At 55.2% G+C, this 24,649-nt stretch overlaps 2 protein-coding genes across 4 annotated transcripts in view; both read left to right on the top strand.

Annotated features, from left to right (window-relative positions):
• FXYD6 (FXYD domain containing ion transport regulator 6) overlaps positions 1-2,130 on the top strand; it is a 33,983-nt gene extending 31,853 nt beyond the window's left edge. For both annotated transcript variants that reach the window (XM_043900226.1, XM_043900217.1), the window contains exon 8: positions 946-2,130. The gene's annotated coding sequence lies outside the window, so the exon portion shown is untranslated. The remainder of the gene's footprint in view (positions 1-945) is intronic.
• Positions 2,131-12,100: 9,970 nt separating this feature from the next.
• FXYD2 (FXYD domain containing ion transport regulator 2) lies at positions 12,101-19,595 on the top strand. 2 transcript variants are annotated; one of them, XM_043900204.1, is made up of 6 exons: positions 12,101-12,254; positions 16,684-16,722; positions 16,915-16,989; positions 18,562-18,598; positions 18,768-18,798; positions 19,418-19,595. In XM_043900204.1, exons 1-5 carry the CDS (start codon positions 12,236-12,238, stop codon positions 18,790-18,792), a joined length of 195 nt encoding a protein of 64 aa, XP_043756139.1. In that variant the 5' UTR covers positions 12,101-12,235; the 3' UTR covers positions 18,793-18,798; positions 19,418-19,595. The 2 variants fall into 2 exon arrangements, with proteins under 2 accessions (XP_043756139.1, XP_043756130.1); XM_043900195.1 differs by lacking the exon at positions 12,101-12,254 and adding an exon at positions 14,697-14,818.
• The last annotated feature ends 5,054 nt before the right edge of the window (positions 19,596-24,649 follow it).

The raw sequence follows: 24,649 nt of genomic DNA, 5'->3' as shown, positions 1-24,649 counted from the left end.
CAGGCTCCTTCTGTCCATGGACTTCTTATCCATGGGATACTAGAATTCTTCCTGGTATTCCCAGGCAAGAATACTGGAGTGGGTTGCCATTTCCTTCTTCAGGAGATCTTCCCAACCCTGGGATCAAACCTGTGTCTCCTCATTAGCAGGCAGGTTGTTTAGCACTGAGCCAGCAGGGAAGCCCCAAATAAAGGATATACTTTATCCTAAATTGTGAGTTGAAAGAAATTTCTGGATGTAGAATGCTGGTACACCGGCTCTTACCGTGATGGTAATAACACGGGGAACCTGTGGAGCGTTTGAATTCACTCCTAAGTGCTTTTATATCCTCATGACAGCTCCATGGGTGGGCAGAGTGAGGCTCATTACCTCCATTTTCTAGCTGGGCCCTGGGGAGGTCAAGGATGCCTCAGCTTGACGTGGCTATAGATCGAGTCCAGGTGGCAGGTGTCCCTACTGTGGCTCAGCGTTCTGTCCATGTCACGGCAGCTGGTGGTTCCGAATCTGGGGAGCCGTGTGGGGAGGCGCCAGGGAGGGAACCTTGAGCCAACAATTGTCTTTTTTTAAAAAAAAGCAACAAAAAACTAGAACTTCCTCGGAAACCCTGTTCTCCTGAGTCTCAGGACTGTGAGCAATTCTTTAGGCTGTCCTGATAAAGAAACTCGGGTTTAACTTCCATGTGTTCATCTGCCAGCTTCCATCCCTCTGAGAGAGCCCCTCCTCTGAGCTCCATGCCCTCCTCCACCTTCTTCTCCTGGTCCTGCTTCTCAGACTCATCCTCCTTGGTTTACTGGGAACAAGGCACTTGGAGTGGGTCTCATCTTAGGAGTTTCCATGGGCAGAGGGGCTGCCCTAAGGAATGGCTGGGAGGCACGTGGATGAAGAGGTTTGAAAGGAAGCCAGGGGTTTGTTTTAATTTGAATTCTCTTCTGCTTCAACCTCCAGAACCTGAAGGCAGCTGCTTGAACCTTTAGATGCAAATGCTGATGCTTAAGAAAACCGGCCACTTCAGCAACAGGTCTTTCCCCAGGAGAAGCCAAGAACTTATGTGTCCCCAGCCCCTCGACACCTGTCCTCAACTTAATAATGCAACCCTGCCTCCCCCACTTGGAGCCTGTGGTCTCGTCCACCTCCTGTGACGTGTGTGTCTGTGTGTGTGTGTCTGATGACTGTGGTCTCTGTGGTTGCTTGTTCGTGGATGATGTTGTGTTTTAGTGAACCCAAACCCACTTTCCTGGGCCAGAGCTGAGCCTCGTGGCTCTCAGCTCCTCTCTCTCTCCGTGGCCCCATCACCTCCCACTTTTGGGAGGCTGCTTTTTCTCTGACAGACCAGTCCCTTCTCTTGATTTCAGGGTGGATATGGGGGTCTGGTGGGAATCTCCAGTTGGCTTGGGACTTGGGAAGGTTTACATCACTTTCATGATCCTTCTGCATGGCCACTTTTCACTCTTTTTGTAAGAACCTTGCTTCCGTCCTTGTCCCTGGACCAAATCTGTGCTGAGGTCTCTTGGCAGCGGGAGGTTCCAGCAAGGAGCTGATGAGCCCACCTTGCCCTCAGGTGGCTGAACCCCGTCCCTGGTGCCCATATGCCCCGCCTTACCCTGCCCCCGGGGAAATGTGCCCCTTGCATATCTTCTCAGCAATAACCCCCTGGGCTCTGGAACCATACGCCCTTCTCCAGCCTTCCCTGCTCCAGAGACTCCCATCTATAGCCAGCTTGGCTGGACCCAGGCTCTCATCCCTGAACTGGGGCTCTGGCAGGTGATGGCTGAATGGATGCAATTGGCTGGGGCCTGTGCTCTGGGGAGGGACAGCATGGAGAAAGAGCAGGGGTCCTCTGCTTCGCTGTCTGCGCCCTGCTGGCCAGGCAGCAGCGCCGGCTCCCGCCCCCTCTGCTAGCCTGGCACCAAGTTAGGGAGCGGGCAGGGCTCCGGGCAGCCCCGCTGCAGGGGGAGCAGCAGGAGGTCCCAGGTGGTGAAGAGAGTGGAAAGGCAGACCCCGCCCCTCCCGCCCCTCGTGTTCTCGTGGAAACTGACCAAACCGTGCCGCTGTGAGCAGGACTGCCGTTCTCTGTGTCGTGATCTCCTCAACAAGGACAAAAAGGAATAAAATACCACTTGTTTCCTAGTGGCTCTGTGGTGCTTTCCTTTCTGTGCAGAAATCTGCATGTCTGTAGGACCTGTGGTGCTCGAAGGGCTAAAGGGAGGGTGTCCTTGGTCAGAGGGAGGAAGTGATGCCGCAGGGCAGCCAGGTGCTCTTTATTTCAGCTTCCTGACCCCTTAGCTCCTCCCCGCTTCTTCTCCAGCCACCCTTCCTCTCCCCTCCTTTGCCCGCACCCCCTCCTCCTCCTGCTTCCACCCCAGGTCACGGGGTTCGGGCTCCACCCCATAGCCTGACCCGTGCCTCCTACATGTCCTGGAGAGAGGAGAGTCCTGGGGGCTTGCTGGCCTGGAATAAGAGGTTCTAACCTGTCCCTCTGGTCAGTTCTGGAGCCAATACCTAAGAGCTTGACAAAGAGGGGTGTGGGTGAGTTACTTGGCTTATGATCAAAGCCCTTACTCTTTCATCTCTCTTTAAACCCTAATACCCCCTCCTCTGGGAAGCCTTCTTGGACTTAAGGCAGGTAAGTCCCTTCTTCTCTGTGCACGTAGTCACACTGGCTCCTGCCTTTGTATCTTCGTGTTTAATACTCTATGCCTTGGATCCTACTGTAGAGACCAGGTGGATAATGTCCATTTTGGCAGTGACACAAGAGATGGGGCATAGGGCCATGGGGTCACCTAGAGTGTCCTCCCAAAGACATTCCAATTCAGTTTTTAAAAAAGGACTGTTGGCCAAACAAACACAGCTGTTGGGCTGTTTTCCTTGGAGGTCATCCATGTATGGCCCCCACCTCCAAGTGTTTTGTGTGTCTTTATTGTGAGACCCAGTTCCTAGGGGGCAAGGACTATGTCTCCTTCAGACATAAGAATGCCTGGAACATTTACAGTCTCCGAAAATCTTCATAGAGTCTGTCTAGATTCTGTGAGTTGTTTGGAGCTGCAGAATCACAAGGCACGGGGTCCTGAGGTACTGCAGGGTTCAGCCATGCCCTGGTCACCCCTGGGACATGTGTGATGCCTGTGCTTCTGCTCTGCTTGTACCCTCAGGCCCCCAGGCCCTTGAAAAGACTGAGGCTTATAGTTGAGATCGCACTCAACACTGTCAACCCAGAGATGGCAGTGGTTGAAACATCTCTGGTCACACTTTGTATACATAAGCTCACGACCACCAATCGTGGAACTCTGACTGTGGGTCACGGAGTTTGTAGGCTTTGCGGTGGTTGCAGAGAAAGGCCGAATGAAGATCCTTAGAGGCCCCAGATGCACAAAAGTTGGTGAGGGACTTCCCGGCTGGTCCAGTGGTTAAGAAGCCACCTGTCAATGTAGGGGACATGGGTCTGATCCCTAGCCCAGGAAGATTCTGCTGTAGGGGAACTAACTCTGTGCCAGAACTACTAAAGCCTGCATGCTCTAGACCCCGAGTCTGCAACAAGAGAAGCCACCACAACGAGAAGCCTGCGCATCGCCGCTGGAGAGGAGCCCCCGCTCACCGCCACTCGAGAAAGCCTTTGAGTGCAGCAACAAAGACCCAGCACCACCATAAACAAACAAATAAATAAGATTAATTTTTTTATAAGTTGGCGGTTTTCTCCACACATTCATTATTGAAAAGAAAACATGAAACAATAAAAACCAGTGTAAGAAAGTCCAATGGGGAGGTTCTGATTTTTCTCATAATAATTATGTTAACAATAGAAAATAGTAGTTCTCATCTCTAGCATAAACCATAAGATGGTTCTCTCTACTCTGCCAGACTCTTGAGCACCTACCTATTTTTCCTCCTGGTGATCTGGCATGATCTCTGAGCTGGATATTCACATTTTATGGCCTCTCTGATAAATCTGTGACAGGTCTAGGGCCACATGACTGGCAGATGGAGGAGCTAGGTGTTGGGTGCAGGCTGGCTGGCTCCAAAGTTCTTCACAGCACACACATGGCCTGGCTTCCTTCTTCAGGAGGCTGGCATCCAGACGGAGGAAGAGGATTGTCTGGGCTGGTAAGACTGCAGCTGGAGCCTGGCGATCCCTTCGGGGCATCAACTAGCTGAATCCTCTGAGGAGGGTCCTGTGGGAAGTGAGTGGTCTGGAAGCAAGACACATAAAGAACAAAGAAACTGATGATCAAAATAGTAATAATGAATGATTGAATGAAGGCAGCTAACATTTACCATGTACTTATGTGCCAATCCCTGGGCTGAGGGCTTCATGGGTTCCAACTGGTTTAGAACTCACAGCTGTATATGATGGCATCCCTATTTTACAGATGAGGAAACTGAGGCTCAGTGGGACCTACCTGAGTTTGCACCGCTGCTGGTAAAGCCAAGGTCTGGGCCAGGCCCATGCAGCTCTAAGGCGGTGTGACCCTGTGCTTCAGGGGAACGGACCCAGGGCCGTCAGCTGGACGTGAGCAGGAGGCAAAACGGCCTCACGTGAGTGAGTCCTTAGTTCCCAGGCTGTGATGGTCCAAGACTGGAGTAAGCTCCCTGTCACTGGAAGTGTTCAAGGTGAGGGAAAGGACCAACAGGTAGAATCCTCTGGGCAATATGGGCTCGAGAACCTACCCAGAATGACCTAAGTGTCTAGGCCTGAACTGAGGACCCCTCATGCCCCAACCAATGGATGGATGAGCCAGTCTAGCTGGAGAGCGTGGGCCAGGGGAGAGGAGTCCAGAGTCCAGGCATGTCTTCCTTCTGGACCCGTACTCCATGCAGGCAGGACCTCGTCTGTCCACTCAGCCTCTAGGGCACATGGCTTATATTTGTGACTTGGTTGAATATAACAAGGAATGAACGGGAAAGCTGGACTGGACAGGAAAGCTGCCATGATGTGCCATTTCCCAGAAGGGTTTCAGGCAGAAATCTTAGTTATCCTACACCTTCCACCTCCCAGCCGCTCCCCCTGCTCCCCACCTCCTGCTGAATTCCACTCCAACAATTTTCAAGTCTATTTGCATGAGCTGTTTATGCTACTTAGCACCATATAAAAATAGGTCAACCTGCTCCCAATCCCCACCCCGGGCTGTGGCCCTCCCCTTTCACTTTTTTTTTTTTCAGGTTGTGGATTGGAAGTTGCCAAGTTGTTCTTGGAAGAGAGTCAGAGGCAGAGTGCAAGCAGCAGGGAGAGAGGGGTGGGTGAGGGGGTCTCCAGGCTGAAGCACAGCCCAAGGTCACCAGGCACCTTCTCTTCCTGTGGGGAGGAGAGCTCTGCCCTCCCCGGGATCCGAGGTTGGCAGGGGTGGCTGGCAGAACTGAGGGGTAAGAGAGCTGTCCAGCTCCGTCTGGTTCACCCCACCTTGTCCCTGGCTATTCTGCCTCACCCTGGGCCTGGAGAGAGCGTGAGAGAGACGGGGTGAGGGGGGGGGGGGGGGGGGGGGCGGGGAGGTCAGGTGTGTTTGCCCGAGCCAGGGGAGGAGCCTTGGAAATACCTGTCTCCAGGCCACGGAGAGAAAGAACAGCTACCTCTCACCATTAGCCTGATTCATTGCTGTCACAGTTGAACTCCAGGGGGGCAGAATCAGCCAGATCAAGCCAACCGGCTGTTGATTTTATGGAGCCAGCCCCAGCCCCGTGCCTGGTTGCACAATAGCGGGGCACCGGCCAAGGCAATGATGGCAGAGCAGGTGATGCTGCGATCGGGTGTCCTGAAGGACTCGCGGTGGTACGGGCTGCCGGGCGGTGGGCCCCCTGCACCATCCAGAAGAGTGGGTTCCTGCCTCCCAGCCAGTGTCTGCTGGAACTGAAAAAGGCTCAGGACACTCCTTGTGTTCCCTCCAGCTGTGTGATCTGGGCCAGAGCCCGGCATCTTTGTCAGTTTCTGTCTCTGCAAAATGAAGTCCTTCCTAGTCATGGGCTCCTGTGTAGTCTCGGGAGTCTTGGTTTCCTCAACTGCACAATGGGTCCATCAGTATATTTCCTGTTACCTCACAGGGTCAAAGTGAGACAATGGACATAAAGATACTGAAAATTTTACATGTAGATATTATGTTATTGTAAACTGAAAAAAAAGCATACAACCTAAAAGCTGAGGATTATGTTTTATTTGGGGATATTATTGAGGACTATTAAAAAGCCATCATTTTGCCAACAAAAGTCCATATAGTCAAAGTTATGGTTCTTCTAGTAATGTACAGATGTGAGAGTTGGACCATAAAGTAGGCTGAGCCCCAGAGAATTGATGTTTTTGAACTGCGGTGCTGGAGAAGACTCTTGAGAGTCCTTTGGACAGAAAGATCAAATCAGTCAATCCTAAAGGAAATCAACCATGAATATTCATTGGAAGGACTGATGCTGAAGCTGAAGCTCCAATCCTTGGGCCACCTGATGCGAAGAGCCGACTCATTGGAAAAGACCCTGATGTTGGGAAAGACTGAGGGCAGGAGGAGAAGGGGAAGACAGAGGATGAGATGGTTGGATGGCATCTCTGACTTAATGGACATGAATTTGAGCAAACTCCAGGAGATAGGGAAGGACAGGGAAGCCTGATGTGCTGTAGTCCATGGGGTCATATTCAGACACAACTTAGCGACTGAACAACAATGAAAAATTACTGAGGACTGTAGTCTGGGAGGGAGAAGGCAATGGCACCCCACTCCGGTTCTCTTGCCTGGAAAATCCTATGGACGGAGGAGCCTTGTAGGCTGCAGTCCATGGGGTCGCTAAGAGTCAGACATGACTGAGCGACTTCACTTTCACTTTTCACTTTCATGCATTGGAGAAGGAAATGGCAACCCACTACAGTATTCTTGCCTGGAGAATCTCAGGGATGGGGGAGCCTGGGGGGCTGCCGTCTATGGGGTCGCACAGAGTCGGACATGACTGAAGTGACTTAGCAGCAGCAGCAGTAGTCTGGGAGATGGCCTCTCAGGTAGCTCTGAGGAAATGTTCCCAACAGGTAAGGGAGAAACCGGGATACATAGGAGTTTCTACTGGAAAAAAAAAAAAAGTAGCTAAGCATGAAAAGATTACTGCTAATCATAAAAGCCAGGCATCCAAAGTTAAGGATCTTAGTGCCTTTCTATGTATGGGAAGATGCAAGATTCTGGGCTTATTGAAATTATTCCTTTGATGTGCATTTTAGCTATCTAGGGCCAATGCCCTGTTTTTCTCCGCCCTGAATTCCCCCAGGGTGCACTCTCATCAACAGTGGCTGCTGGTTTGACGGAGGGCAACATTCTTTACTGAAATGGCAGGCAACGTTTCTTTTGGCCCACATTATTAATATTTGCATTACCATTCAGGTCCTTTGTGCTCTTTTTGTGATAGCAGGGTTCCCTTTCTGTCCTGTAGACTGGGGTTCAGGTTCTAACTTACCTACATACAGTGAGAGTTTCCTTCTCCAGGAGTCTCACAAAACCTGCTTGGATGAGTGGGATGAATGAGGCAAAGAGTCAAGAGTCCTTTAGAACTGTTGAGAAGGATAAAATGGATGGAATCGCTACCAAGTGAGCAGAGATGGGGCCAGATTCCAGACCTTGTAATCTGTGTGTGCGAAGAAGCCAGGACAGACTTGGTAGGCTCTGAAGTCAAAGACAAAGATGATTACAAAGCCAGATGAGAGCTATTTGGGCCATGGCAGTGGAATCCAGAAGGTCATGGAGGAAGGGTAGGAACAGCAGGGGGCGGGTGTGCTCCTGGTGGTCTTCCTGGAGGTGGTGAGCTTGGAGCTACTTTTCAGAGATAAGGAGGAATGTGGTTACTGGAAGGAGAATCTCTGCTACTGGAGAGAAAAAGCCTCTGTTCTAGTTCAAGCCCAGACGCGAGTTCTTAGAAAAGTCAAGAATGTATTTCTCTCCAGGGTATTCACGGCGGGAGAGGTGGGTCAAACGGGTTTGCCCTTGTCACCAGCTGTGGAAACCGAAAAGGACGTCCCCAGCTCCTGCCTGCTCAGGGAGCAGAAAGGCCTGGGTGACCTTGACTCTGAGTACATTGCCCCTTGGCAGCTCCCAGGACCTGTGTGCCCCACAGCTCAGGCCGTCTTGATGCCAACTGTTAAGGAATGGACCCTCCAGGGCCCACCTCCTCCCAGCCCTGCCTTATAAGACCCCAGTCACCCTGGCATCCACAGCCACAGCAGGAGACAGCGTTCCCTGGGGTTTGGGACCTCTGGGCAGCACAGTTGTGGCCCGAGAGCCACGACATTCCTTGCCAGGTGACCACGCATGCCACGCAGCTGAGGATGGACCTGAGCCAGGAATCGGACTTTCTAGGGACTCCTGGCTTCTCTCCAATTGCAAGCCACCACCAGGAGGACTGGTGGGCTTGGAGTCCAAGGCTGTGCCCGCTGCCACGCAGCCTGCAGGTCCAGGGCTGGTGGATCTGGAGGAGCCCATCTCAGGGAGGCTGGCAATGAGGGCCTTTGCCTCAATGCTGGAGACAAGGCTCAGGCGATGTCCCAGCCTCTCAACTCTTCACCCACCAGCCCAACCCTGACCACCCCAGACGGCTGCCCGAGGCTGAGGAGTCGGGGGAAGAAGGAGGCCTGCCAGGGAGGCCAGGGCAGGCTGAGGCACACCAGCTGAGGACACTGTCCCTTTGGACGGGCTAGTGCTGAAGGCGGGCTCTGGGAGTTGGGGACACCTCTCAACGTCTCCTTGATTTCTGGGTCTTGGGGAAAACTGCAGAGTGTGCCCCTCTTTGGCTCCAGCCTGGAACAACAGACAAGAGAAGAGGGGTTGGGGGGAGGTCTTTGCATTATAGTCTTTGGATGAAAGAATTGTGTTCCCATCTCAGTTGCCCCCATATCCCAGAAGAGACTGGAAGAACAAGAAAAGGGGCCAGACGCCAGCAGGGAACAGCCATGTTGTGCGGGGTGTCGGGGGAGGAAGGGAAGTTTAGGGGTGCCGGATGGGTGGTCGGCTGGCATAGATCATGCTGAGGGTCATAGGCAGAAATATGCCCCAAGAGCCCACTTTAAAGATCACCCTGCTGGGGACAGTCTGGGGAAGAGATTAACTTTGAGTGTCCTTGTCTCCTGGAGGCCCGGTTAGGGTGAAGGTAGTGAAGGTGGCACTTACTAGGAACCTCTTGGCCAGGCCTTCCACCTACATCACCTCTATTCCTGCGACAGCCCTGCAAGGTAGGTTCTACCATCCCATTTTTACAGATGGGAGAAGGATACACAGGATTTAAGTGTGGGTGCATGTGCCTGCAGGGACCCCTGACCTTCCTGAAGAGACAAACATGGGGAGAGGCTCCCTTGGGCTTCTCTCTGGGGGGTGGGGGTGGGTTATGGTCCAGGTTGAAGGAGCCAACATCTCCCTGGAAGAATGTAGGGTGTCTCAGTGTCAGCTAGGCTGATGAGCTCAATCAGGACAAGGAAGGGCTGGGTGAGAGTGAGGGGAGAGGGGCAGGACCCCCTTAACTTATAACATCTGGCTTCCCCTGAATGCACAAGGCGAATACTTTTATGAAAATTTCTGCAGGGCTCCAAGTGAAGCGCAGGAGGGGAGTTGAGGGGCAGGGGTGGGGCACTCCCCAGGAAGGACTCTAGGGGAGCTATTGACAGGGGATGGGGGTGCTGCCACCCACTGTCTCTCTGTGGGGACAAACTAGTTCTTGCTACTTAACAGAGAGCAGGTAAGTCATGAGAAGAGGTTGCATTAGGCACACTGTGAGTCTGCCTGTGTCACTGGCAAAATTATTTCACTTCTGGAACCAATTCATTCATTTAACAAAACTGGGGGTACACCCAGAGCCAGGCCCTGTTCTGGCACTGGAGATCTAGGAATGAGCCAGCAAACAAAAATCCCTGCTCTCCTGGAGTTTAGTTTTAGTTGAGAGAGAAGTGAGAAGCAACTTAAGGAAAATAAAGAATTTATCTGCTGTAATAAGTGCTATAAAAATATAATAAGGCTAAGAAGCGATTTGAAATATTACAGAGTAGGTGTGTAAATTATAGGCTAGGATGCAAGGAAGGGACATTGCCTGAGCAAGTTCAGCCAAGGAGTTTTCTGGAAGAAGTGTCTTCAGGAAGAGAGAATAGCAGGTGCAAAGGTCCTGAGGCAGGAGTGTCTCTGGAGGGTCAGACGACCATCAAGGAGAGCAGTATGGCTGGAACAGAGAGAGGGGGCAGGGAAGTCATTAGAGACAAGGTTGGAGGGGTCACTGGGGTCAGATGCAGAAGGGCTTCTATAATACAAGTAGGGTTTTGGCTTTTACTTAAGGGTCCCCCAATGGCTCAGCGGTAAAGAATCACCTGCAATGCAGGAGACACAGAATACATGGGTTCAGCCTCTGTGTTGGGAAGATCCCCTGGAGGAGGAAATGGCAACCCATTCCAGTATTCTTGCCTGGAAAATTCCATGGACAGAGGAGCCTGGCAGTCTACAGTCAAGGGGGTCACAACAAGTTGGACACAACTGGGTAACTGAGCATGCACAGTCCTCAGAGGGTGTGGGCAGGAGAGTGAGCCCTTGGTAAAGTGAGGGAGTTGGGTGGGATGACCTTGGAAGCTCTTTCTGGTTAATCAGTGACACGGGGCTCAGGGTCTCCATGTGGGATGGAGATGCCTTTCTTCAGTGTTCGTGTCTGGGAGTGTGTGTGTGTGAGACAGAGAGTGTGTGTGGAGGGGTGGTGGGGGGGTGGGAGCCGTCCTGGCTGACATCTCTCCTTTCTTTCAGGGCCACTGATAAGTCTGCACCAGGCAACCTCTAAAGGCCTATCTGGTCCTGAGATTCAGGAGTTTCTCCAAGTTCCCAGCCTAGGGGATGTCTGCTCTGTGGCTCTGGGCTGTGAGCACGCAGCTTTCCACTGGCAGCATGTGACCGGGGTGGGGTGGTGGCAGGGGGTTGGGGGGGGACATCTGGTGAGCAGCTGGGCCCCTGGGCAGCCTTCTGGGTGGTGGGGAAAAGGGGAAGGAGCCCAGAGGCAGTGGCTCCCCAGGACAGATCTCATACCAGCCAGACAACTCCCCCCAGGTTCCAGCCTGGGTGGCTCTCTGGGGGTACATCAGTCATCCCCTCGGGGCAGGAAGTGTTGCTAAGGAGGAACAGAGCGGTGGGTGTCATCTGACCAGAGCCCAGGCCAGACCCGCACCTCACAGACCCTGCTGCTCAGAGGAGCCCGGAGGAGCCCTGGTCCCCAGTGAGCCTCACAGACTGCTTGCTGCAGCCTCCCTCCAGGCCCGGACAGGGGCCGCAGTGGCCAGAGAACAGGCCTCGCTGAGCCGGGGCAGGGGGGACATGGTTTGCCCTCCGGTTCCCCTGGGTGGCTCCTGGCTCCAGCTGGGACATGGGCCCTCCCACTAGAAGTGCTGTCTTCCGGCCGCCCTCACCCTGCGGCACCAACCGGCATCCCTCCGGGGCCTCCTTAAGCCGCTGGTGTCTCCAGAGACAGGTGGGTCTGACCTCACAGCCAGAGCTCAGACCCTGGGGTCCAAGTGAGGGGCCCCAGCCGAGGAAGCCCAGGTTCCACACCCGCTCCTCCTTGCAGCCCCCCTGCTCCCCATCTCCGCCCGGCTCCCGGGGAGACACAGGAGGCTGCAGACGGTGCCCTGGGCCCAGCGCCATGGCCAGAAAGCACTCCCTCCCACCCGGGGCAGCTTCCAAGGGGCTGCCCATCGTCCTGTCCAGTCTCAGGGGACTCCGGGCTCCAGAACAGGTCCTTGAGGCCGCATACATCAGGGCCAAGGCCACCTGAGCTGGAGGAAGAAGGTGTCACTGGGGAAAGGTTTGGGGGGACCCCCACGTGGCCCTGAGTGTCTCTCTCAGATGCCCCCAGCCCAGGGACAGGGGAAGATCAGGGACTCTGATTCCACAGGCTGTGGCCCCAGCCAGTGACTTCCTGGCTCCTGGTGACCTTTGCAGGCGCCCCGGGCTACACGGAGGCATCTCACCCCAGTGTGGGGGCTGCGGTTTGTTTGTGGACACTCACAGCTCCCCCGCTTCCTCAGGTGCTCTTGGAGGTCAGAGAATCTGCCCCCCTCTCACCTGGAGCCCAGCCCAGCCCGCCCCAGCGGGCCGGCAGGCAGGCACGAGGTGAGGGCTGCGTTGCCAACCCCTCCTCCCTGCCTTTGTCTCTGCCTGCCCGTGGGCTCGGCTGGGCTGTGGAGAGAGGGAGGGCGGCTCTTCGCATTCAGGCCCTGGGTCACTAGCACCTCACGACTCTTCCTCTGAAGACACAGCCAGCAGCTCCTGCTATGGACAGGTGGTACCTGGGTGAGTGCCCTGAACCCCGCCTGCCCCCACCATCCTGGACTCAGGTGTCCACCCCATCACTTTCAAGAGCACCCCCAGCTCCCCAGGAGGATAGGGAAAGCAGCAATGGGGAGAGGCAGGATTTCTAGACGAGCGCATCTCCTTCTGGGGTCCTGGGCGTGCTGTCCTCTCTGCTCCCAGCATCTCTGAGCCGTCAAGAGCTGGGAAGGCAACTTGTCCCACAGCCCTCATTCTGAGTCGGTCATCCGTCTGTCCAGTTGTAGGAACTCTGAAGCTGGACTGCTAGCTTCAGAGCTGGGTTCTCCCACTTCCTAGCTGCCTGATCTCTGGGAAGTTATTTGACTTCTCTGTGCCTTCATCTACAAAATGGGGGTAATAATAATGCCTCCCTTGCCTCATCAAGTTGCTGTGATGATTAAATGGGTTGGTTTTTGTAAAGTCTTTAGGAGGGTGTCATGCACACATAGTTAAAAATGTTAAGTATTGTAGATGTAGCTATTGATTTGCTGTTGCAGCTATTGATGTGCTCCCTATTTCTCTCTTATCTCCTGCCTATCTATCTACCTATCATCTATCATAACCATTGATCTATTTATCTATCTATGAACTTTCCACCTATTTTTATACTCCAGAAAGAATCCACGGTAGCTTACAAAGATAGACAAAATGTACTAAGGGAGCAAGATAATGTGTAATAACGGGGCATCAGTGTCTGTGTGGAGAGCCCCAGGAGTTTGGGGAGCACAGTCATGGGGGTCTGGCTTTCTAGCCCTGGATTTGTCCCTGACTGGGTGTTTCAGGCAAGTCGCCCAATCTCCCTGCTCAATCTTCCTTGACTGTCCAGTGGGGATCAAGGCACTGCCTGGGAGACCTCCAGGGGTCCTTGTGGGGGCAATGACCAGATCAGTTTCTTTACCCGTGGATTGGAGCAAACATGGAATTAACAGGACAGTGTGTGCAAGAGCCTGACATGTGCTCAGCGCCTACCAAATGTGAGCTCTGTTGTGTTTTCATGAATTTCCATCATTTGACCTTGGAAGCCAAAGAGATGAATGGGTGTCTCAGCTTCTGGTCTGCAGGCCATGACAGTCTATCTTTCCATCTCACTCCCATGTTCATTTTGCTGGAAAGTGGGTGGCTTTCTTGGTGTGACAGTGTATAACAGTAACAATAATGACACTTACTGTGTACCAGGCCCCCCACCATGCCCTTCGCTGCATTATCTCACTTTCTCCTCACAACCACCCATTTTACAGATGAGGAAACTGAGGCACACAGAGATTAAATAACTTGACAGGGGTCGTATACTTAGCAAGTGGAGGAGCCAGGAAGTGAACTCAGACCTTGATCCCCTGTCACTGCTCCAAGAGGATTAATAGATGGAGTCCTTTTGAAGGACTAACCTGCCCTTGGTGGACAATGACCTCTGACCTTGGCCTTTTGGCTATAGTTGAGCATCAGCCTCTTCTGGAAGCCAGTCTGATTGATTAGAACTCAGCCAGGAATATGAGCATCCATGGGGGACCTAGCACCGGGGTCCGAAGCATGAACGGGGCCACAGTAAAGGGAGGAGTCCCTGCCCCCCAAAGCGAGGGCCTGGAGGTGGGTCTTTACCTTGCCTCTCACCAGCTGTGTGCCCTTGAGCCAGGGCCCTACCCTCTCTGTGCCTCAGGTGCCTCGTGTATAAAATGGGGAAATAACACAAAGTACCAGGAAATAACAGTTAGAAACATGCTTTTCAAATCATAAAAGCAAGGCGCTCTCTCCATGGTCTGGCTTGGCCCCTTCCCAAAGGAGCCTGTGGCGTAACGTGGGGACTGGCACGGAAGCTGGGCTTCACGGCTGGAGAAGGACGTGCCAGAGGCTGCAGGGACAGAGGGGTTAGTGAGGGATGACTGGAGCCCTTCTGACCGAGGTGTGAGCTGTTAGATGTGGCCTGGATGGAGGAAAAAGGTACCAAGGAAAGGGCGTTCCCGGGCATGAAGGCCTGGAAGCATGCACAGTGCAGTGGCTGGTGGGGCAGGGGCTCAGGTGGGCTCTGAGGGGCCAGGCACCCTGGGGTCACCTCAAGAAAGCCCCGAATGCCAGACACCAGCTGCACCAGCAGCCTGCACAGTGGTGGGAGATGTGGGCAGCTGCTAGGGTCGAGGACCTCCGTGGGACCCCCGACCTTGCCCCCCGAAAGCCATAGTACATGCTGAATCCATTTCAAAACCCCCGCTTCCCCACTGTCACGTCCCCAGCTGTGGCTCCTCCACCTGCAGGGTGGACCCCATGGCCCTTCTCTCTGGAAATTTCCTTTGGGAGGGTTTGGAAAGACGGCCAGCTCCTCCCTGCCCCCACTGCCCCTGAACCTCCTCACGCTCAGCGGGAGCCCCACTGTCCACACCCTGGCTTTTCTTGTGACCAGGGTAAATATTACCTGGCACTGTTAATGTTTAATGCCCCCACCCCATCTCCGGCCACCCCACAGCCGGGCAGTCTCCCCGAAGCAGAGGCAGCGGAAACAGGGCAGCGGGGACGGGCCTGGTCTGTGGGGGAAATGGCAGAGTTGACAGATGACGGTGAGTGTGTGTGTGCATGTGTGTGCGTGTGTGTGCGTGTGTGGGTGTGCATGCGTGTGTGTGAAGCAAGAGGTGCTTGGACCGTCTTTGGATGGTGAGCAGGACCCCCTCTTCCGTCTCCTGGCACCCCTGCCTTCCAGAGCACCCAACACCCCTCTCTCGTACCGTGCCAGCCTCCTATTTAAGAAAATTTACTTTTAAAAGAGGACCTCACCTTAATGCCAAAACAATCTAGCTTGAATGATGGAAGCTTGGATGTCAAGTAGGAGGTGCTGGGGCATGGTGGGTGGTGAGCATGCCTCTTCTGGACTAAACCGAGAGCAGGAGGCAGATGGAGGTGAGGCAGCACAGCAGTGGGCCCCCCGGTCAGCCTTCTCAGGCTGGCTTTGGGGTGAGAGCCCCCACGTTCAGGACACAATGCCTAGAAGGCGTCCTGCGAATGAGGGCGATTGGGTCTGGAATCTAGTGAGCCCGCTGTGGACTGCAGTGGTCTCTGAGCCAGATTTAGAAACGATGAGGTCTTTGGGTGGGGTGGGCTCTCCCAGTGTCTCAAGATGAGGTGGTCAGGGAGGAGACAGTTTCCTGGAGTGGCAAGGGGAGTGGTGAGTCCCGCCATGGCTCTGACACTGACGCCCGTGTGACCTTGAGCAAGACTTGAACTGAACCTGGGGAGACAACCTCAGAGGCCTTCCGCATGGGGACAGGTGCCCGGGGCCCCCTCAGACCCTTCAGTGGACCCCTCCTCGCCCGAACTCCCCTGGCCACCCACCCAGGCTGGACCCCACTGCCCAGGGCCCAGTCCAGCCAGCCTGGGAGGTGAGAACTGGCGCGTTCCTTTGACCTTGGGCACCGCTTTCCTAGCACCGAGAAGGGGCTCAGCAGGGCGGAGAAGAGGGGCCGCCACGAGACAGGACAGAAGAGCTCTGGCCGGGCGCCCTCCAGCCGCCCCACAGCAAGTGCGCTCAGGTTATAGGGTGGAAGGGCAGAGCCATGACCTCTGCTGGGGGCTGGAGCCTGGATGGGACCTCCTGGTCTTGAAATGTCTCCTTCCTCCTGACCATGTGAGAGGCAGCACAGCAAAGGGGTGAAGCACCTCGATTTTTAACCACCAATGGCCTGGGTTCATTCCCAACTCTGCCCTTTTCTAGCTGTGTGACTGAGTGAGTTGCTTAGCCCCGCTGTGCCTCCATCGTCTCATGGATGATATTGGAATAATATTAATGCCTCACAGGATTGTTAAAATGGTTAAATGAGCTACTGCTTTGTTGGCCTTGGTCTGCCACATGACAATATACTGTTTCTGAAATAAATTTGCTTTCCCCTAAGGATAGCAATGTAGGAGAGAAGGATCTAGAAACGGGTCCAAGACTCATTTCTGCCTCCAACTTTTACAGGAACTTTAGAGAAGTCTTCAGACTGGGCCTTGGTTGCCTCCTATTTGGTGAATATTAAGCTTCTATTTATTTATTCATTGGTTCACTTCACAAATATTCACCAAGTATTGGTTGCCCAAAAAGTTCGTTTGGCTTTTTCTGTAAGATGTTATGGAAAAACCCAATACCTTGTGGCTGATTAGTCAAATGGAGGGAGGTTGCTGCTGAGGCTTATGGAAGATGCTTCTGTGGCCTCCCAGAAGTGCCAGCCCCATCCCACCGCCAGGCACGGTGGGACTCTGCTGACCGAGGGGAGCCACCGAGGGCAGATACTGTCACCGCCGGCAGTGGCGTGGTCAGGCCCTGCTCCTGGAATGTCCCTCCAGCAGCTTCCCCTGGCCCGCCCGGACCTCTGGGGGTGCTGGGACTGGAAGCGCGGGAGTCCCCCTGTTTCTGCGGCTCATCCCCACCCCCCTCTGGCTCTCTCCTCAGGTGGCAGCCCCAAGGAGAACGTGGACCCATTCTACTACGGTGAGTCTGGGGGGCCCCTCCTCCCACCCTTCCTGAGTGACCACCCCCCACCCCCCCCACCACCAGGCATCCACAGTTCCTGGCCTCTCCCAGCCCTGCGTAATGTGCCCCCATCTTCCCGAGTTATTACTGTGGGGGTGGGGGGAGGGTCTGGGGTCACCCATCCCACCTCCCCGTCCTCTCCTTCCCCAGACTACGAGACCGTCCGCAATGGGGGCCTGATCTTCGCCGCCCTGGCCTTCATCGTGGGGCTCGTCATCATCCTCAGTAAGTGGGGACTTCCTGTAGAAGGGGGTGCTGAGGGGGGCCCAGCTCCTCAAAGCCGCTGAGCACACGGGCTTCCCGGGTGGGGAGGGGAGAGCCCTCTCACCCGCCTCCCGGGCGCCCTGGCCTCTCCCACGGAGGCTGTGAGAACGGACAGACACCCTGATGCAGACCTGCTCGCGGTCCGCAGACCCCCCAGGAGGTGCCCTTTTCCTCGAGTGCGCCCTCTAGTGGACCCGAGGGGTGCCGCCGAGATGGCGAACCGGCTCCTGCTGGCCCGGGGAGGCTCCAGTGCCCTTGGGGCAGGGGAAGGGAGGGAGCCAGCCTCCACTGGACACTCCCTCCCCCCAAACTGAGCGCTTTCTTGGCCCATTTAATCCTCTGAACAAACTGAGGGATGGCCGCCACTGTCGCCGCTTTCCAAATGAAAAACCAGACCCGCAGTGGTAGGTACAGCAACCTGCCCGAGGTTCCGCAGCCAGATCGGAAGCAGAGTGGGTTCCATAGCACCTCACCCCAACCCCGGCCTGCTGCGGGAAGGCAAGCACCCCTGGCAGCCCAAGGCCTTAGGCTCCCTACTAGTTTACCGTGGATCCCTTACTCCCTGGGCCTTCGTTTGCTCATCTGTTAAATGGGGATGATCCCACTTGTCTCACAAGCTTAGGGTTGGCAGTCAAAGACGCGGCAGCCAAGGGAGCACTTAGAAGGAGTCAGTGTAGGTGTGGGGTGTTCTACGGGAGAGAAAGCTCCTTGCCTTACCCCGGCCCCGAAAGGCACACAGCAGGGGCTTAATAAATGCTTGCGGACTGGTGCAACCGGGAGAAAAATACTCAGAAACACGCGGGTGAGAAGATGGAGAACGTAGCACTGCCACTTCCAAGTCCTGGGATTCTAATGGGCGTGTTAGATGGTGCCCCCCTCACCCCGCCCCGATGGCTCCAGTCTGCAGACAGGGCCAGCCTCCCCATTCCCCTGGAGGTTCGCTGAGGGCCCTGCTGTATTGTGGCTGAGCTCGCAGTGGCGGAGGTGGATGCGCGCGAGCAAGACTCTGGGCCCTGGACTTCCTGCCGTTCTTCTCTAGCAGCTTCTGCACGCCCACGACCTTTCCTATTGTGCTCACCGCCCACCACGGACTTCCCTGTAGCTCAAACGGCAGAGTCTGCCCGCAATGCAGGAGACCAGGGTTCGATCCCTGGGTTGGGAAGCTCCTCTGGAGAAGGAAATGGCAACCCACTCCAGTATTCTTGCCTGGAGAATTCCATGGACAGAGGAGCCTGGTGGGCTACAGCCTGTGGGGTCGCAAAGAGTCAGACACGCCTGAGCGACCAACACAGACACACATACACACAGTCCACCACGGAGCCGCAACAATAATGTTTGCTGACTGCCCAGCTGGCTGACTTGGACTTCTGGACGCTTATGGTCCAGCCATATATAAAGAGAGACAGACAGTTGTGGTCTCCGAGGCGGACACGGGGCAGCGCTGGCAGGAAGGGGGGAGGAGGGGCTACGGAGCTGAGGCCTCCAGGGTAGAGAGGGTCTCCTTGGCAAACTCACCTCGTTTCTCTCTTTAAGGCAAAAGATTCCGCTGTGGGGCCAAGAAGAAGCACCGGTGAGTGCTGGCCTGGGTGACTGATGGAGGTGGGCGGGGAGGGGTGGGAGGGGCCGGCGGAGGGTTTGGTCTCTCAGGCTTGTGAGGAGGGTCCCCCACCAGGAGCCCTGAATCCCTGCCCCCTCTACCCCACTACGTTTTCTTACCTGTCTGCTTTCCTCCATCCCAGGCAAATTCCTGAAGATGGGCTCTAAGGAGAGGTAGGTTTGCGAGGAGCAGGCAGTGGCTCTGGATAATAAGGAAAAGTTAAGGACTCGGCCGGGAAAAATGTCAAGATCTTTCATCCATCAGTCAGGTGTCTGTCACACTCATGTGGTTCTTTTCCTTGTTGGTTAAAAAAATTTTTTTAATTAGAGTATAATTGCTTTACAATATGTTAGTTTCTGTACACCAGCATGAATCAGCCATAAGTATACATATATCCCCCCCACCTCTTGAGACTCCCTCCCACGCCCACCCCCATCCCACCCCTCTAGGTGATCACGGAGCCCCGAATGAGCTCCTGGTGCCCTATAGCAGCTTCCTGCTGTCTGCCTACTTTGCACATGGTACTGTGTATATGTCAACCCTACCCTCTCGGCCCGTCCCGCCCCCTCCGTCCCACTTGTGTCCCCATATCTGTTCTTTATGTCTGGGTCTCTAGTCCCACCTTTTTAAAGTGATGGCCAAAAAAACCCAGAAAAAAATATGCCGTAGTATGTGTGACCAAGGGAGGCTGCCAAGATGCGCCAGAGGAAGGTAAGGTGAAAAAGGGATGCAACGGAAGTCCTAGCCTCTGCAGCCCTGCTCACAGCCCCTATCCTGCCTTTCTGTTTGCAGAGCCAGCCGTGCCCACCCTTGCACCGAGGCTGCTTGGAAGTCTTTCCTGAGCTTTAGACCTCTGTCCCAGCACTGCCAAGCCCTGGGGCTGAAGGAAGCTTCGGGCTCCACGTGACCCCTGGGTGGGCATCACCTCCTTCTGCCCCGTGTTGATAATAAAGCTGGCCTTGGAGACGGCTCCTTCCCTGGCCTCCTCCCTCGCTCCTTCTCTCCTGTAATGGCCACCATCCGCTCCTCCAAGCTGGAGTCAATACAGCCTGGTCTCTGGCTTTTCCATTATTCGCTCACATGCCCACGCCTGTGAAAGTAAGAAGTTCAGTATCATCATCTCCAGGCCCCTCCTCACCCCCCAAATTGCCAAGAGCCCCTGGGACAGAGGTCTCAGCCTGCCTTCCCAATGCCAGGCAAAGAGCAAGCCGGTAAGGCCAAAGGTCACAGGTTCAAAGCCCTTGGGTCGCCCGGGGGCCCTGAGTGTGGCTGTTGGAGCTCTCCAGTGGGAGTCGCTGAGGCCCTGCCCGGGGCTGCCCGTGTTTTAGTTGTTTGTGGGCACATTATGTGCTGTGCCCATATTTCCCCACGTGCACCAGCGTGCCAGGATGTGTGGGTCTAGGGGTCTTGGTGGGGCAGCGGGCAATGAGTCTTAGCACATGCTCTCTCCCCACCCCCCACCCCCAACTGTGGTTGCCAAGCTCCAGCCATGCCCTTTTCACTCTTGGGGCCAGGGGGCCTCAGTTAGACCTAATCTCATCCACCTCTTTCCTTCCTTGCTTGGTTAATTTCAGGGCCAGAGGCCAGAGAATGGACAGTGAGGGTGGGGCCTTTGTTAACTGTTTCTCCCAGCCCCCTGTCCATTCCGGTGGGCCTCCACCCTACCAGAATGGACAGGGGGACAACTTCAACCCGAGATGGGGTCAGACTGGCCCCTCCCACCAGTCCCTGACTTCCTGATGCCCCTGGCCCCCAGACAGCACTGCATGCTGCCGCCTCGGGCAGTTTTTGCCCCCTGGAAGGAGCCCGCCTTCCCTTTCCCTCCCCTCCCTCTGTGAGAAGCAGAGAGGTGGCTCTGAGGCTGGATGGGATGGTGGGATCATGGCACCACCTGCTGTCCATTTCCTCGTCTGAGCTTTTGAGCGTCCAAGGGAAGGGGGGGAGATTGGCCCGGGAGACCAAGTCCGCAGAGTTTGAAATGAACGAGGAAGGCACCGGAGGCGGTGTGGGCCGCACTCGGCTTGAGAATTGAGCTCTTTGTCTTAATCCACTGTCCCCAGGACCACCACCCCTCACAGACTCACAGAAGGCTTGAGCAGTGAAGGCCAAAATAGGGAGCAAAATAGACAATCTTTAATTTTCAGAAAGAGAGACTGAGGTCCTGAGAAAGGCAGTGGCGTGTCCAGGTGACAAGCCAGCCGGTGTCGGAGCCAGGTCTCTGGCTCCATTTCAGAGTCCTTCTCACTGACCCCGTGGGTTGGGAGGAGACACTCCGGGGAGACACAGAGTGGAAAACTTGGCTCTTGCAACTCAGGGCCAAGGTCTTTGTGACACCCTGCTCTGAATTTGGGCTCACAGATGACAAATAAAACCCGACAGGCCAAACCCCTAAATAGAATTCAGGATTTCCAAGACACTGGAGCTGTCCACGACAGTGGGAGAAATGAATGGAATGGGGCATGTCCAGCCATGGGGGATTTCAGGACAGAGGGGAGAAATGGGAAGGGGGAGCTCCTGAAACTTCTGGGATGTAGCAGCAAGGCCAACAGGAAGAAGGGTATTCCAGGCCTGCAGCTTGCCTGAGAAGAGCCGTGGAGAGGCGTCGTGTTTCTAGAAGGTTCCATACACAGGCCCTGAGCCTGCCAACCCAGCTGCCTTGGAGGGGGCTGGTTCTGGGTGAGTCTCTTCGGCCTCTGCCCCTGCTGTAAGCCCTCCGTCCCCGTGAACTGTGAGGCTTCTCTGAATCCCAGGCTGTCACCCTGGAGCACCTGGGGTGCTGTGCAAACTACCCAGTGTCCCCTCCAGAACTGTCAAATATTAACCTTGGGGCGGGCCCATGCCAGCTGTTACTTAACCAGCTCCCAGGAGAGCAGCTGCTGCTGAAAACCACAGATCCGGGTAACATTCAGTGCCCTCATGAACACTCTCCCCCTCCCTCTCCATGAAGGTCACAAGGACTGGGAGCTACTGAACGTTCACTTCACTTTGGGATTTTCCACAATTCATACACAAATTAAGTCACAAATAAACACCAAGACTGGGAAGTGATTGAATGAATTACTTTTAATCCCACAGCAGTGACAATGACAGCCTTAGTCTGAGGGAATGCAATTCCGTTTGTCACCACCAGAGGGAGGATGTGTCTTACTCCAAATCCTTTTCAAACAGCGTTTTCAACTCAGTCTAAGGGCTGGGAGAAGAGGGAGATAGAGAACCAGGTGGTTGGATGGCATCACCGACTTAATGGTTGTGAGTTTGAGCAAACTCTGGGAGATGGTGAAGGACAGGGATGCCTGGCGTGCTGCAGCCCATGGGGTCACAAAGAATCAAACACGACGGAGCGACTGTACTGGGAGTCCTTTGCTGGAAGAGGCCTCTGGGTCTACCAGATGCCCCGATTTCCCAGGACCGCCCTAAGCTCTTTCCATTCTGTCTGCACACCCCTCTGGTGTAATTTGCCCTGCTCTGGTGTCTTGAGCCCTCACTCCTCCTGGAAGGGAGAGACCCTCTGTGATCTACACGTATTCCTCAGCTTGGGGTAATTATGTAGCCTCCAACCACATAGTCTGAGTTAATCAGCGTTATGAGCAGGACCTGGAGAGAGGCAGGCAAGAAAGGGGAGTCCCCAGGAGCCCACCCTGAGCATCCCCACTGGTCCTAACCTGTCCTAGGGAGTGGGTTCCCTGGGCTGATAGGGATGGGGTGGGGTTGGGGGTGCTGAGCTGAAGAGGGGTCCAGGGCAGAGGGGACTGTCGAGGCCCCCACCCCGGGCCCTCCTCCCACTCACCCCTGCTGGAGAGATTAATGGCCTCCCTGTTGATCCTCGGCTCCAGGCAGCTGAGGTCTGAACTGCAATTCTGCAGGGCTCTGCGCGGTGGTGACCTGCTCCTTGCCAGGCACTCATTCTTCATCGTCCACCTGACAAACACACGGGGTGGGGGTGGGTGGTGGAGATCAGAGGCCGATGCCACAGCCGCCTGGCCTTGTCCTGTCATCACAGTGAGCCTATGGCTGGGAAGATGGATCAGGCCTGGGCCTTGGAGCCAGGGCCACAGCAGCCTCGGCCCAGGGCCTTGGGAGCGGAATCAGAGAGCCGGGGACTGGGCTGAGACAGCCAGGGAGGTGGCCGAGTGACCCAACCTTAGGAGAAACCCTCAACTTGGCCTTGGTGTTCCCCGCCCCCACTGGGGACACTCAATGTCCTCTGCAGTTGAGTGGCTGAGGGCATGGGAAGAAAACCTATTTAGAACTTGGGACCTTGGGGTCCATGACCTCAGCTTGACACTGGGGGGCCCGGGGGTGGGGGGCGCCTAGGGAGGTCACCACAGGAAGCCAGATGGGGGCTTTTCCCCAGGGATGGACGGGCCTCATGCCGGGACAGCACTGGAACCAGCTGCACCAGGGGTGGTGGCTCCCCAGGCTCTGATTCGGTAACTTATTTAGGTGGGAATTTCAGGCTGCCTGCTCTGACCCTACATGACCTCCGCACTCCCCCGGAGGCCCCGGGGCACTCCTGGCTGCTGTTGGCCTCTGGAGTTCTTAAACTTGGTTCCCTTTTCAAGAAATTCGTGCTGTTGCTTCCCCAAAGGGCTTCCTTGGTATCACCAGGAGGAATTCCCCAGGTGAGGTGGCCAAGGAGAGGTTAGGCGAGGGGAAGTTTCAAGCTGGGCCAGCAGTTTCAGGCCCAGAACCTCATTGGCGGCCCAGTGCCGTCCATGCTGGGGACGGTGGTCTCACTGCCAGCTTTGGCCTCCGCCTTCTGTGTGACCCTGAAGCGCCCTCGTCTGTCTCTGGACTTGGCTTTGGAAAAAGCAAACACAAGACCAAAGTTGCAGGTGTTGGCTTCAGAGTCAAGGGGTTCTAGGAAGGGGTAAGTGGGACCTGTACCTGGTCCCCTTGTTACCCCCAGCCCCTAGATGAATAGTGCCCAGGGAAGCCGGGAGTGTGCACGCGTGCACACACAGACACAAATACATGCTCACTCCCTCCTAGCAGTTAAAACAGAGGTACCAGCAAGTGGTGAAGGCAGACAAAAAAGACACACTCGACAAAGCAAGGAGATGAGGCTGGCTTGGCCCAGAGCCAGGAGCCTGTTGTATTCTCTCGTGGTCTTTGTTTCCTGAAAGGCCTATCAATCAGTAACACAGTCCTGCCAAACCCAGCTGCCTGGAGCCGAGTGGCCCCCGCCCTGAAGCAAATAATATTTCAGGTCTCCTGTCCATGGACCATCTGCTCCTGAAGCAGTGAGTCATGTCACTGGGGAGTGGCCTCAGCCCTCAGTCGCCCGCCCTGAGCAGGAGGCGATGGGCCCCGCGGGGTCTCAGTGACTCCCAGACCCTTCCTGAACCCTGCTCCCAGGGGACCTGTTGGAGACGCTGCGTCTCTTGAGACTCTGACCATTCCTTCATGTCTGTCTGCCTCACGGTCTGCAAACCGTATGAGGCTGGGGGTGGCATCTAATGGTTTACCCACAAATCCCCAGTGCTGCACCCATCAGAGGCGTGTAGTATGTGCTCAGTAAATGTTTGTTGACTGAGCTCGTAACTGGCTGACCAGAGGAATGAATGAGTGATCACCCGCAGCTGCACCTGCTGCTTCCCAGCTTCTCAGGGGGCAGGGAGAGCTGCTGGGCATTGCGGTCTGGTCAGCTGGCTGGTGGTGTGTCTGTCTGCACCCCTGGAGCTGAACCGGGAAAGGGCTACTAGGGGCCTGTCCTAGTGACAGCCAGCATTTTGTTCCTAATGAGACAGTTAAGGTCACAGGCTCTGGAATCAACCCGCCTGGATTTGAGCCCTGGCCTGACCAATTGTGAACTGTGGGATGGTGGCTATGTCCCCGCCCACCCCCGATCTCAGTTTCCCCAGATGGAGAAACAATGTCTGACTCGAGGAGCTCGGGCTCCAGACTGGTCCTCGCTGGCCAGCGGCTGCTTTGTTTACGCTCTCGAAGATTCTCCCAGTGTGGACACCTGGTGCTCCTGCACCCTGCAGGCACCCAGCCCGTGTCCTTAATGCCTGACGGGCC

This window comes from Cervus elaphus, chromosome 1 (genome assembly GCF_910594005.1).
Source record: "Cervus elaphus chromosome 1, mCerEla1.1, whole genome shotgun sequence".
NCBI lineage: Eukaryota > Metazoa > Chordata > Mammalia > Artiodactyla > Cervidae > Cervus > Cervus elaphus.
This window is presented reverse-complemented; position numbering and strand designations above follow the sequence as displayed.